This window comes from Portunus trituberculatus, chromosome 50, assembly GCF_017591435.1.
Source record: "Portunus trituberculatus isolate SZX2019 chromosome 50, ASM1759143v1, whole genome shotgun sequence".
In the NCBI taxonomy this organism is placed as follows: Eukaryota; Metazoa; Arthropoda; class Malacostraca; order Decapoda; family Portunidae; genus Portunus; species Portunus trituberculatus.
This window is the reverse complement of record NC_059304.1, coordinates 3637856-3652692: the sequence shown is the minus strand read 5'-3', so window position 1 is coordinate 3652692 and position 14837 is coordinate 3637856. Positions and strand designations below refer to the sequence as shown.

General features: G+C 37.6%; 1 protein-coding gene across 1 annotated transcript in view; it reads right to left on the bottom strand.

The window, feature by feature from the left end:
• LOC123499674 (glycogen [starch] synthase-like) overlaps positions 1–14837 on the bottom strand; it is a 47848-nt gene that overhangs the window by 11077 nt on the left and 21934 nt on the right. The window contains exons 8-11 of the mRNA XM_045248051.1: positions 7752–7944; positions 6722–6896; positions 6063–6274; positions 5486–5686 (exon numbers count right to left, since the gene is read on the bottom strand). Coding sequence (XP_045103986.1) covers positions 5486–5686; positions 6063–6274; positions 6722–6896; positions 7752–7944 — 781 coding nt within the window. The remainder of the gene's footprint in view (positions 1–5485; positions 5687–6062; positions 6275–6721; positions 6897–7751; positions 7945–14837) is intronic.

Sequence of the window (14837 nt, the reverse complement as noted above, 5' to 3'; positions counted from 1 at the left end):
GGGGAGTAGGGGTGATTACGTCATCCACGCCACACCTCCCTGCCACTCGCAGTACTGACTTTAACTTGACCACCCTTGGAGCCTCTTATCTCTTCCCCTCCCCCACCTTTTTTTAACTGCACTACATATCACTTACATGCATTGCTAATTAGATGAATAAATGGAATATTGTAAGCACAAATATATTCATAATAATCATGGCAAACAAACCCTACCACCAGCGGCAAACCATGCAGCAACTGATGTAGGACACAGATGGGCTTGGCAAGCCCATTATCAGTGAATGGTGGAAGTCGTATAACATCAAGCACGCCTTAGATAACATCAAGTCATCTTGGGATGAAGTGAAGGCGTCTACCATGAACTAAGAGTAGAATAAAGTATGGCCAGAATGCACACATGACTTCCCAGGCTTCGCTGAAAACAACATTGGTGCGATCAGAAATGACATAGTAAATCAGTGCCATAGGGCTGGCTTCGAGTAAGTTGATGATGATGTTCAAGATCTTTTGGAAAGCCATGCTGAACCTCTCTCAAATGATGAACTTATAGAGCTAGACAAGGCATCACAGGAGGCAGAAAAAGAGGGAGACGAGGAAGAAGAACCTGTGCGTGGCCTGGACATCAAAACTCTTAGAGAATGTCTTGGTGGTATCGAAAAAGCTCTGGAAACCCTGACCCAAATCCTGCCAGGAGTAGCAAAGTGGCTCATAATGTAGAGAAAAGTGTCAAGATTTATCAAGAAATGAAATCCCACTGTATTTAATTAGTAATTCATTATCACTCAGTGCCATGGAGTCGAGGTTATCCTCATGGCATGAGCATATATGAATACTAAGATATGATATCCATTATAGCAGGCAATAGAGGAGTGGAAACATAAATATCGTAGTGAAAGCAACACGCAAACTAAAAGGGTCACAAGAAGAAGAAGAAGAAGAAGAAGCAGCCGAGTCCCCACAAGTCTCCGCCTTAACTGTGGCTGATCTCATCTCTGCTTTATCTTTTTTATATTCCATGTAAGATTTCACTTTATGCATTACAAAACAATCCTTTCTTGGGGGCAAGGTTTGTAAAAAGCTAATAGAAATGTTGTTTTGTGAACATAAATATAAACATAAGACAGTGACACCGCCTCGAGAGGTGGTGTTCCCAACAACCTGAAAGCAACCTGATAGCAACCTCGTTACCGTCCCTCCAAGCGTTCATGGATGCCATTTCGCGGCAAGAGGTTGCTCTGACATTGTTAAAGTTCCTTGGATCCTGCTCCCGCTCTTCTCATGCCTCATTTGCAGTCTGCCAGCACTGAGTACAGACGGAATCTCTTCAATCAGCCTATAATTCACCAAGATGGCCCCAAAACGTCCTTCATCTTTTTCTGCATGTGGGGTTATTTTTGATAAGTGGATTTTTGATAAAGTGGTAAAGCTCAGAGGAAGATGGTGACTGACTGTGGTGTGAGTGGTGAAGGCAGTGACGCAGTGAGTGTTTTGTTTACGTATTCTTAGTTTTGTTGTTTTCTCTTATTATATTTTGCTTTCTCTTATTATTTCTTGCTTTTTCTTTTACTTTAAATACACTTCTAGTATTTAGAATGGTAAATAATAAAAACTTGCTAATTTAGCCAAATAGAGTATTTTGTACGAATTTTTTTGGACCACATCCCGCATCCCCCCCCATTATCTATTGTTTCTTATGAGAATTACATGTTTGTTTTACGTGAATTTTGATTACGCGATGCCTCTTGGAACGCATCTATCGTGTAAATCGACAGTTACCTGTGTGTGTGTGTGTGTGTGTGTGTGTATTTACCTAATTGTATTTACCTAATTGTAACATACGGGAAAAGAGCTATGCTCGTGTTGTCCCGTCTCCATATCTATTAATGTCCAGCTTTTTCTTAAAATCATGAATATTCCTTGCGTTGACCACTTCCACGTCTAAACTATTCCATGCTTCCACCCTTCTATGAGGGAAGCTATATTTTTTCACATCTCTCCTATAAGTTGCCATTTTAGTTTTTTCCCATGCCCTCTCGACATTCTTTCATTCCACATACACAGATCTTCCCTATCCATTTTTCCATGCCAATCATCACTCTGTATATTGCTATCAGGTCTCCCTTTCTCTTCTGTTTTCCAGGGTCGGAAGTTGCATTCTTTTCAGTCTGTCTTCATAAGTCAAATCTCTTAAGTCAGGCACCATTTTGTTGCAGCCCTCTGTACTTTCTCTAGTTTCCTTATGTGTTTCTTTAAGTTCGAGCCCACTGTATTGTTGCATATTCAAGCCTCGGTCTTATCATTGCAGTAATTATTTTCTTCATCATTTCTTCATCTAAATATACGAACGCCACTCTTATGTTCCTCAATAAGTTCAATACTTCTCCAATTATTTTGTTTATATGTCTCTCTGGCGATAGGTCATTGGTAATTGTCACCCCAAGGTCTTTTTCTTCATGACTGGTTTTATGTCTTCATTTCCTATCTTGTACATACTCCTGATTCTTCTTTCACTCTTGCCAAACTCTATTTTCTTGCATTTTGTCGTGTTGAACTCCATTTGCCATGTACAGCTCCATTTCCATATTCTGTCCAAGTCTTCCTGGAGTAGTTCGCAATCTTTGTCACATCTCACTTTTCTTAACAATTTTGCATCGTCTGCAAATAGGCTCACATAACTGGACACCCCATCCACCATGTCATTTATGTAGACCGCGAACATTACTGGTGCCAACACTGATCCCTGTGGAACTCCACTCTCCACCAAGCCCCATTCTGATGGTCTGTCCTTAATTATTGTTCTCATTTCTCTTCCTACCAAAAGTCTTCCATCCATTTTAGTAAACTGCCATGCACTCCTCCTACCATTTCAAGTTTCCAGATCAGTCTCCGTGTGGTACCTTATCAAAGGCCTTTTTAAATCCAGATATATTCCATCAGCCCAACCATCTCTTTCCTGTATTACATCTATCACCCTCGAATAGTAACATATCAGGTTTGTCGTGCATGAACGCCCTTTTCTAAAACCAAATTGACACTCACAAAGTATGTCATTTTTCTCCAAGAAGTCTGTCCATCTATTCTTCACCACCCTCTCACACATCTTAGCTACCACACTTGTAAGTGACACTGGTCTATAGTTCAATGGGTCTCTCTTGTTACCTGATTTATAGATTGGGACAATGTTAGCTCTTTTCCAGTCTTGGGGCACTACACCTTCCCTTAATGAGGCATCAATTACTTCACAAACTTTTTCTGCCAGTTGCTCCTGCATTCTCTTAAAATCCATCCTGATACCCCATCAGGTCCCACAGCTTTTCTCACTTCTAAACTCCCCATCATATTCTTGATCTCCTCCACAGTTACTTGAAACTCCTTCATAATCCCTTTCTGTTCCATTACCAGTGGTTTGTCAAAAGCAGTCTCCTTTGTGAATACCTTCCAAAGCATCCATTCATAGCCTCTGCCATTTCCTGGGATCTTCACTGCATACTCCATTTACTTCTAAACTTTCAATACTTTCTCTATTTTTGATGTTGTTGTTCACATGTCTGTAAAAAAGCCTTGGTTGGTCTTTACATTTATCAATTATATCCTTTTCTTGTTTCTTTCTTTCTTCTCTTCTAATCAACACATATTCATTTCTTGCTCTTTTGTAACTTTCCCACTGCTTAATCCGTCTTTTCCTTCTCCACCTCTTCCATGCATCCTCTTTTCTTGTGTGTGTGTGTGTGTGTGTGTGTGTGTGTGTGTGTGTGTGTGTGTGTGTGTGTGTGTGTGTGTGTGTGTGTGTGTGTGTGTGTGTGTGTTTATATATATATATATATATATATATATATATATATATATATATATATATATATATATATATATATATATATATATATATATATATATATATATATATATGTATTCTACAATATGTCTTGGTACTTTATCCATCTTCAGAATACTTTATTTCTCTAATGTTCCGCCTACAAGGCTTCTTCAGAAGCCTTGTTCAGAAGACTTGTAGGCAAAACATTAGAGAAATAAAGTACTCCTGCGACTCCTGAGTTTCCATACATCATCAACCCACCAATCTGTTCCACTTCATGGCATTCTACAATATGTTTCCATCACAATATTGCATGAGAATAGTCTAAAAATAATAATTCTGTAAAAAAAATCTATCAGCTTGATAACCAATCATTAAATTCATAAAGCATAACACTTTCTGTAAAGTAACTTACAATGGCACTTAATAGTAAAGTTAGCACAAATTTTTGTAATAAACAGATAAGTTAATGTGAACCAAGGCAAATGAATAGCAAACTGAGAAGTATAAAGAGAAGAGACCTGATCAAAATGAGTTTTAGTAGAAAAAGAAGAAAGGATACAAAGCACATTGAAAAGATAAGAACAGAGGAAAGACTGGTTTTTCACTTTGCAGACATTGGGGTTTCACACTTTATGACTTCCTACACTTACAGAAACTTCCAATATAGGAGTGTTCTGTTGTAAATACTGCCAGTTTAGTGAGCTCTGTAAGTCTTGCATTGGGAAGGCAGCCACTAGGCAGACCTTCCTAAGACCAGCACCTCATACGTGAAGTGAATGTTAAGTGGAGAGGACTGTGTGAAAGATTACACTCAGGGTCTGCATTAGGAGACTCATCTAATATATCATCACACTCTTAACTTGCTAAACATGTACTTTTACTACATATGGTAGGAGGAGAGTAAAGCATGATGTAAAATAGCTCATTGAACTTAGTTTTCTTAATCTTTTGAGAAATACATTTAACATATGGTCTTTTACAGATAACTTTAAAATTTTAGCAGGGAAGATGAATTCTAGAAAGTTGAAAAGTTTATCCACAAATGTAATAAATAAAGTTCTTTACATTTACAATAAATTCTACAGCAACATTATTGTCATTATACTAAGTTCATATGTGAAAATAAGTAAAGTATGCACTATTGCATAGAAGCCTCAAAACTGTCTAACTGAGTAACTGGTCCAAGTGGTGAAGAAAAGTGAAATGACCCAAACATAGAAGCTCCACAAACCCACTGGAGCAAGAGATGCCCTTATTGCTTGACTGCTGATAATCTGGGATCTCATTCTTGGGTTCTGGATTTAGTACTTGACATAATACTTTCTCTTGCAGTTCTGATTTATGTCAGCTTCTGGATCAATTGCTCCGTATGTCAATATACTGAGTGAGTTATAGTTATGCCCTCATCTGAGCAACATAGTGGGAATGCCATGGTTTGAGTGGATACAATGCCATTCTGTGTTTTGCCATAGCTTCATAATAAAAAGCATTTATTGAATTAAGGAAATGAGAATGGTGAGTCTGTGGTTACTGCTCAACAGTTATCTACATACATAAGGCCACTGTTTAATGAATTTAGAACTACTGTATTTAAAGCATAAAACTAAACTACAAACTTGGCAATTCTAACTGCTGAAGTTTATCAATACCACAGGTAACTGCTCACCTCTGCCTCACTATCGATGCTGTCCTCGTCATCAGAGCCCACCTCTGAGGGTGCTGGGGTGGTGGCTCGAGAAGAGGTAGGTGAGGGAGGCTCTGAAAGGGGACGAGGGTAATTGAGGCGACCTGCACCGGCAGCTTCCTGCTCTGGAGCCAGTTCAGGGTACATGACGCCAAGGGAGTGTTGCCGAGCCTGGCGATAGTACTGAGGAGACAAAATAAGTTACAAAGCTTCACATCAATGCTTCTTTAAATCAACTATTAAGAAACAGTGCAACTGCTTAAGAATTTGTCACATATACATAATATAATACGAGACAAAAAAAAGAAAATTACATTACATAGTAAAACTGATTATCATCATGAAATTAAAACTTATTTGATGATCTAAAAAAATAGACATAGTTTACTTCTTAGGACTATATTGTAAACCAACTTATAAAAAATAAACATACTTTTTCAAAACCCAAACAAAAAGAAAAGTATTTCTGTTTCTATAATATATACAATAAAATGAAGTTCATCTCATTCATGGTGCTTTCATCCATTCCCTTAACTACTTGTCTTTATTAATGACTCACAGTGCCAAGGATCTTCCAGTCCAGTAGTTCTGAGAGTCTCTCTGTCCTGTTCCTCTGAATAATTCTCTGACGACGGTTCAGCTGCACAAATTCAAATAGGTTCTGAGCAAGTTGTCTGACAGATTCCTCAAGGCCAATGTAGCGTCGGTCAATGATATAGATACCGTAACTCATGGGATCTGCTATGTGTTCTGCCATGAAACATCCAAAACCTGCAGAAAATACAAACAGTTAGAATACATGATAGTCAGAAGTTTCCCATTTTCCAACTCAAATATTTTATTACACTGATACTATCCAATCCAGGCATATGAAGATCTATGATTGAATCACCTCACTGTGACTTGTCTGCCTTGCAGTTATCATGACAAACACAATAAATAAACAGAAGAAAATCTGTTTCCACACAAGAAAAGTTAATTATTTGTCACAAAGGGAACAATGAATGCTGACACTGGTAATTAATAATGGTCATTATTGCTATGGGTATGTATGGAAGAAAGATACACTTGAGTCTATCTGTCACAGCTCATGTTTCATTCTTGCTTGCACAAAGTAAAATACACTCCCTAAAGAGACAGTACAACTGTGACACATGATTAGCATTAGTTGATGATAACTTTAAAAGTAATAACTATAGAAATATATTTAACACTTACCAGACAAATTAGTAGTGACTGAGGGAATACCCATCACAGTGCATTCAGCAGGCGTGTATCCCCATGGCTCATAGTAAGAGGGGAACACACCCAAGTGACAGCCTCTCACAAATTCCTCATAGTCCATTCCAAACAGAGGGTTAGTTACAGATAGGAACTCAGGATGGAATATTACCTGGATGGGGGAGACATTATACAGAATGAATAAGGTTTACAGAATCCAGAACGTTATAATGTAATACAGATATTCAGTAGGGAAGTTGTATATCTAAGATGAGACCAGAAAGATTTTGTGTAAATATGCTAAGAAAGTCATAAGATAGCAAAGCTGTATTTGATACATTTTCTTATTGAAAATATCCAGAACAAATTATTCACATGCATCTTACAAAACTTAAGTAGTTAACTTTCAATATCATATCAACCATTTCATTTCAACAATGAAATTCAACATTGACAAATGCAAGTATTGCCATTCAGTATTTTCAGAAATACCTGTCCACATCAAATTCACTTTTGTCTCTTGGCAGAATCATAGTCAATTCTTGAGTAACAAAAACACTCACTTTCCCAGAAGCTAGTACTATTTTCCCTTTATATTAAGTAAGTCATTGGTTAATAATTGAGCAGTATCAAACAATCACTTCCACTGAATTAAGTGTTCTCCCTCAGTCTCAAGTTCTCCAATGTACTAAAAAGAATTTGACTTGGTATAGAGACCAGATCAAAGAACTTAACACTGGAAAAAAAAAAAAAAAAAAAAACATCACACAATGGATGTGATGATGAAGGATTCTCCAACTTCTTGCCATGACTGTGTAGGTATTACTTCACTAAGCAAATGTCATAAAAAAACACAGTTAATGTCATCTTTTTATATGATTTTTTTGTAACGAATTTATATAAAGTATTTGTTTCCCATGAGTACATCACACTGTACTATTGGAATGCAAAAAAATTACCACCATCACAGAAAACTCATGCCAACATCCTCCAAGACTCAAAATGTAGCCAAGGTAGTGCTCCTCACCTTGACTCTGTCATGAGGGTCATTGAACAGTTTACATCTTCGCAGGGCATTGAGCACAGGGTCCACTTTATCATCACATACGTTATGGGTGGTGATGGGTGGCAGGCTCTTCCTCTGTGCGGCAAAGATGCACCGCTTCAATCTGACTGTCTCTTCCTTGAGTAAAAGCTCCTCAGCATCAGGAAGACGACCACTGCAAACCAATATGTTTTACATGTGATACATTTAATGCATGTTATTACTATAATATTCCTCTAAGCAGCTATTCCAACTCTCTATAATCATACTAACATACCAAATACAAGTCTTGATAAACTGAGATACAGTATCTTAAATGATAGCAAAAATCATCAAAACAAGTTTATTGAAAAGCACTAGTAGTATAAAATATAAATCCTTGCATGTCACTACAAGCACAAAGTATTAAATGCAAATTAGCAATGAAAACACTATGTAAGTATGAATAACCTTATTGTAAAAATAAAAAAACAAAAATACTGGAGATTACCTTATCTGAATGATATGTTATATTGGAAGGTGTGTGTGTGTGTGTGTGTGTGTGTGTGTGTGTGTGTGTGTGTGTGTGTGTGTGTGTGTGTGTGTGTGTGTATTTACCTAATTGTATTTACCTAATTGTAACATACGGGAAAAGAGCTATGCTCGTGTTGTCCCGTCTCCATATCTATTAATGTCCAGCTTTTTCTTAAAATCATGAATATTCCTTGCGTTGACCACTTCCACGTCTAAACTATTCCATGCTTCCACCCTTCTATGAGGGAAGCTATATTTTTTCACATCTCTCCTATAAGTGGCCATTTTTAATTTTTTCCCATGCCCTCTCGACACTCTTTCATTCCACATACACAGATCTTCCCTATCCATTTTTCCATGCCAATCATCATTCTGTATATTGCTATCAGGTCTCCCTTTCTCTTCTGTTTTCCAGGGTCGGAAGTTGCATTCTTTTCAGTCTGTCTTCATAAGTCAAATCTCTTAAGTCAGGCACCATTTTGTTGCAGCCCTCTGTACTTTCTCTAGTTTCCTTATGTGTTTCTTTAAGTTCGAGCCCACTGTATTGTTGCATATTCAAGCCTCGGTCTTATCATTGCAGTAATTATTTTCTTCATCATTTCTTCATCTAAATATACGAACGCCACTCTTATGTTCCTCAATAAGTTCAATACTTCTCCAATTATTTTGTTTATATGTCTCTCTGGCGATAGGTCATTGGTAATTGTCACCCCAAGGTCTTTTTCTTCATGACTGGTTTTATGTCTTCATTTCCTATCTTGTACATACTCCTGATTCTTCTTTCACTCTTGCCAAACTCTATTTTCTTGCATTTTGTCGTGTTGAACTCCATTTGCCATGTACAGCTCCATTTCCATATTCTGTCCAAGTCTTCCTGGAGTAGTTCGCAATCTTTGTCACATCTCACTTTTCTTAACAATTTTGCATCGTCTGCAAATAGGCTCACATAACTGGACACCCCATCCACCATGTCATTTATGTAGACCGAAAACATTACTGGTGCCAACACTGATCCCTGTGGAACTCCACTCTACACCAAGCCCCATTCTGATGGTCTGTCCTTAATTATTGTTCTCATTTCTCTTCCTACCAAAAAGTCTTCCATCCATTTTAGTAAACTGCCATGCACTCCTCCTACCATTTCAAGTTTCCAGATCAGTCTCCGTGTGGTACCTTATCAAAGGCCTTTTTAAATCCAGATATATTCCATCAGCCCAACCATCTCTTTCCTGTATTACATCTATCACCCTCGAATAGTAACATATCAGGTTTGTCGTGCATGAACGCCCTTTTCTAAAACCAAATTGACACTCACAAAGTATGTCATTTTTCTCCAAGAAGTCTGTCCATCTATTCTTCACCACCCTCTCACACATCTTAGCTACCACACTTGTAAGTGACACTGGTCTATAGTTCAATGGGTCTCTCTTGTTACCTGATTTATAGATTGGGACAATGTTAGCTCTTTTCCAGTCTTGGGGCACTACACCTTCCCTTAATGAGGCATCAATTACTTCACAAACTTTTTCTGCCAGTTGCTCCCTGCATTCTCTTAAAATCCATCCTGATACCCCATCAGGTCCCACAGCTTTTCTCACTTCTAAACTCCCCATCATATTCTTGATCTCCTCCACAGTTACTTGAAACTCCTTCATAATCCCTTTCTGTTCCATTACCAGTGGTTTGTCAAAAGCAGTCTCCTTTGTGAATACCTTCCGAAAGCATCCATTCATAGCCTCTGCCATTTCCTGGGATCTTCACTGCATACTCCATTTACTTCTAAACTTTCAATACTTTCTCTATTTTTGATGTTGTTGTTCACATGTCTGTAAAAAGCCTTGGTTGGTCTTTACATTTATCAATTATATCCTTTTCTTGTTTCTTTCTTTCTTCTCTTCTAATCAACACATATTCATTTCTTGCTCTTTTGTAACTTTCCCACTGCTTAATCCGTCTTTTCCTTCTCCACCTCTTCCATGCATCCTCTTTTCTTGTTCTAGCCTTTTCACATCTATCGTTAAACCAGTCCTGCTTTCCAACTTCTCTATGTTGTCTTATTGGTACAAATTTTTCTCACCTTCTTTGTATATTTTTATAAATTCCTTCCACTTTTCATTTGCTCCTTAGCACTCTTGAATTTCATCCAATTTGTCTCTTGAAAGAATTTCTTTAGGTTTCCAAAATCTGTCTTGGCATAATTCCATCTTCCCACTTTATATTCTTCATTTCTTCTAGATTTCTCTTCATCTATCACCTTGAACTCCAAAACTGCATGATCACTCTTTGCTAAAGGGCACTCCACCCTCATCTCCTCAATGACCATTGGCTCTGTACTAAAGACCAAGTCCAGTCTTGACGATGCTCCTCTCCTCCAAACCTAGTATCTTCTTTGACCCACTGAGTTAACACATTTTCCATTGCCAGTGTCAATAGTGTATTTCCCATGTTGTCTCTGATCCTTCCATTGACCAGTCCTCCCAACACACCTCTTTACAATTAAAATCTCCCATCATTATAGTTCGTTCACAGCCACCCAACATTTCTTCCAGACATGTTCCTGTATCACTTATCATTTCTTCATATTCCTGTACTGACCATGCATTTGTCTTAGGTGGTACGTACACCACTATGTAGTGCCTCTTTTTCCTTCATTAGTTTCTGCTCTGATCTTTAGCACTTCTGCCTTTCCCATACCTTCTTTCACTTGATCCACCTTTATATCTTTTTAACCAGCAACATCACTCCTCCTCCCATCTTACCTACTCTATTTCTTTTCCAAACATTATATTTCCTTCTCCAACCATCATCAGGTCTTCTCCCTCTCTCAGTTTTGTTTCAGTAAGACCCACAATATCTGGGTTCTTGTCCCTCAAGTAATCGTTGAGTTCTAAAATCCCGATATCACTCCATTTATGTTGGAATACATTACATTCCGCTCATACGTAAGTTTCTTTAGTCCTTTCTTGCTGTACTTTTCTGGGTTATGAACCACTTCCTCAGTCTCATATCCAAGATTCTCCAGAAAACTCTTTCTTCTCCTCTTCTGTCCTCTCTTCATTTTTTTCAAAGCCTCCTTTCTCAACTCATTTAACATTTCTCTTCCTTTTCACCAAGATCTCTTCTCAACCAAATCTTCCTTGTTGTTTCCTGCTGGGCTAGCCTCCATGACTTCTCCACCAATTCATCTACATCCTTTTGTGACTTAAGTTTGATTCTTATTGGCCTCATACCTTCTCTTGTGAACTTTCCAATTCTATGGAAGTCCTCTATTTCTTGTACTAGGTCTTTTCCTCCTCCTGCACCACATTAATGATATTATTTATCACCTTTTTATGTTTTTCTCTCTCCATTTTACTCGGTGTCTTATCCTCCTCCACACCAAATATCACCACACATCTCTTTTGTCTACAGTTTCCCTCACCAATGTCTCATTTGATTTAATAACCTTCACCACTTTCTCAGCAATCTTCTCTTCTATGATCTGTTGATCTATAATTTCAGCTGTGTGTGTGTGTGTGTGTGTGTGTGTGTGTGTGTGTGTGTGTGTGTGTGTGTGTGTGTGTGTGTGTGTGTGTGTGTGTGTGTGTGTGTGTATTTACCTAGTTTTACCTAGTTGTAGTTTTACAGGGCCTGGGCTTTATGCTCGTGTGGCCCCGTCTCCATATCTACACTTATCCAATCTTACTTTAAAAGTGTGCACACTCGTTGCAGACACTACTTCTTCATCTAAACTGTTCCACGTCTCAATACATCTCTGCGTGAAACTATATTTTTTAATATCTCTCAGACATCTTCCTTTCTCAGCTTTTTACTATGCGATCTTGTGTTTCGGGTGTCATATTCTTCTCTTAGGATCAGTTTCTCATTATCCACTTGGTCCATTCCGTTGATCAATTTATAGACTTGTATCAGGTCTCCTCTCTCCTTCTTTGTTCCAAGGTTGGTAGATCCAAAGCCTTTAGTCTCTCCTCATATGTCATCCTTCAAGTTCTGGAACCATTCTTGTAGCCATTTTTGTAGCCTCTCCAATTTCCTTATGTGTTTCTTTTTATGAGGGTCCACACTACTCCTGCATATTCCAATCTGGGTCTTATTATAGTATTTATCAATTTCTTCATCATTTCTTTGTCCATGTAGTGAAATGCTACTCCAATATTCCTCAGCAAATTATATGTTTCTCTAAAAATTCTATCAATATGGCTTACTGGTTGATTGTTTTCTTCCATCGTCACTCCTAAGTCCTTTTCCTTTTGACTTTCTCCAGTTCTACTCCATCTCCCATCTTATAGATTCCCACAGGTCGTCTTTCACTCTTTCCCATTTCCATGACATGGCTTTTGTTCACATTGAATTCCATTTCCACTTCTTACTCCATTCCCAGATCTTATTTAGGTCTTCTTGCAGTATTTCACAATCCTCCTTTTGCTTTATAACTCTGCATAGTTTCGTATCATCCGCAAACAAATTTATGTAGCTGTTCACTCCTTCTGGCATGTCGTTAATATAAATGAGGAAAAGTACTGGTGCCAATACTGACCCCTGTGGCACTCCGCTTTCTACTGCTCTCCACTTGGACTTTATATCTTTAACTACCGTCCTTATTTCTCTCCCCCTCAAATAATTTTCTATCCATCTCAATGTGCTTCCTTTTAAGCCACCCTTCTCCTCTAACTTCCACAGTAATCTTGCGTGTGGCACTTTGTCAAACGCCTTTTTTAAATCCAAATAGATGCAGTACTCTTGTACTCTATCAACTATTCTAGAATAGAAACTCAATAAATTAGTTACACAAGACCGTCCTTTTCTAAAACCAAATTGGCTATTTGATATTAATTTGTTGTCTTCAAGGAACTCGATCCATTGTTTCTTTATTATTCTTTCACACATCTTGCATATTACACTAGTTAGTGATACCGGTCTGTAATTTAAAGGTTCTTCTTTCCTTCCGCTCTTATATATGGGAACCACCTCAGCTCTTTTCCATTCTACTGGCACTGTTCCATTTTCTATTGACCATTTTATGATGTTATATATAGGACTTGCTAGTTCTTCCCTACATTCTTTCAGTATTCTGCCTGAGACTTCATCCGGTCTCATTGCCTTCTCTTCATCCAGTTCCTTCATTAACTCTTTTATTTCAAGCTTGGTTACTTTAATCTCTTTCATATAGATTGTCTCTCCATTACCCTGTGGCCTCTCAAATTTGGATTCTTTAGTAAAGACCTCCTGGAATTTTTTATTTAATAGTTCTGCCATACTTTTGGGTCTTCCACCATCCCGTTCTCTCCTTTTAACCTTTCTATTGTTTCTTTTTGCCTAATTTTTCCATTTATGAATCTATAGAACAATTTTGGTTGCTCCTTACATTTTTCGATAATATCTTTTCAAGTTCTTTTCCTCTTCCTTCCTCACCTTAACATATTCATTTCTCGTGTTTTGTATATTTCCAAAAATAAGTTATATTTGTCTTGCATTGTCTCTGAGTTTTCCATCTCCTCCCAGTCTACGTTTTAAAATAGTTCTTGAGATTCTCAATATCAGCCTTTCTGTAATTTAATCGGTCTCCTTTGTATGAATCGTCTCTATCTTCCTTTCCTCTTCTATATCTATTTCTAATATTGCATGGTCACTCTTTCCCAATGGGCACTTATATCTTATATTGTCATTCATTTGTATACCCTTGTAAAAACTAGGTCCAATCTCGCTCGTCGTTTCCTCTGAATCTTGTGCATTCCTTTACTCTCTGGTCCATCATATTGTCTATCATTAGGTTCAAGAATCTTTCTCCCAGGCTTCTTCCCCATACCACTTTCATAATTTTCCCAGTCCACTTCTTTACAGTTGAAATCTCCTACTAATATCACTTTTCTCCTTTCTTTAACGCTTCTCATTAGACTCCTTATTGTGTCATCTATCATGTCTTTATATTCTTGATTGGTCCATGAATTTGTTTTTGGTGGCACATATGTTACAATGATTGTTAACTCTTTTTTATTAATATGCATCTTAATATACAATACTTCTGCTTTTCCTTCCCCACATTCCACTTGGTTGATCACTATCTCCTTCCTTAACATTATCATGACTCCTCCTCCTCCTTTACCTTCTCTGTCTCTTCTCCATACATTATACCTATTATCCAAATCTATTATGATTACCTCATTTAGTTTTGTTTCAGCCAGGCATACAATATCTGGATTTTCTTTCCTTATGTAATCTCTTAATTCTAATTTACTTGATAAAACCCTGTCTGTGTTCGTATACATCATTTTTAGTCTTTTGCCTTTATCATTTTTAGTTAAACTTGTTCCACTTTTTTCTCTTCCTTCTCGTTTATATACCATTTCCTTATCCTGTCTCCTAGAATTCTCCAAAAAAATGCCTTCTTCTCCTCTTCTGACCTTTCATTATTCTTTTCCTTACTGCTGCTGCCAGTTCATTGTATCTCTTCCTTTCTTCCTCATTTCTATTTTTCTTTATATAGATATCCTTACAGCCTTCTGTTTCTCTAAGTTTTGTTGTTCTATATAATATTTCTTCTGTTGCTGCTTGTGA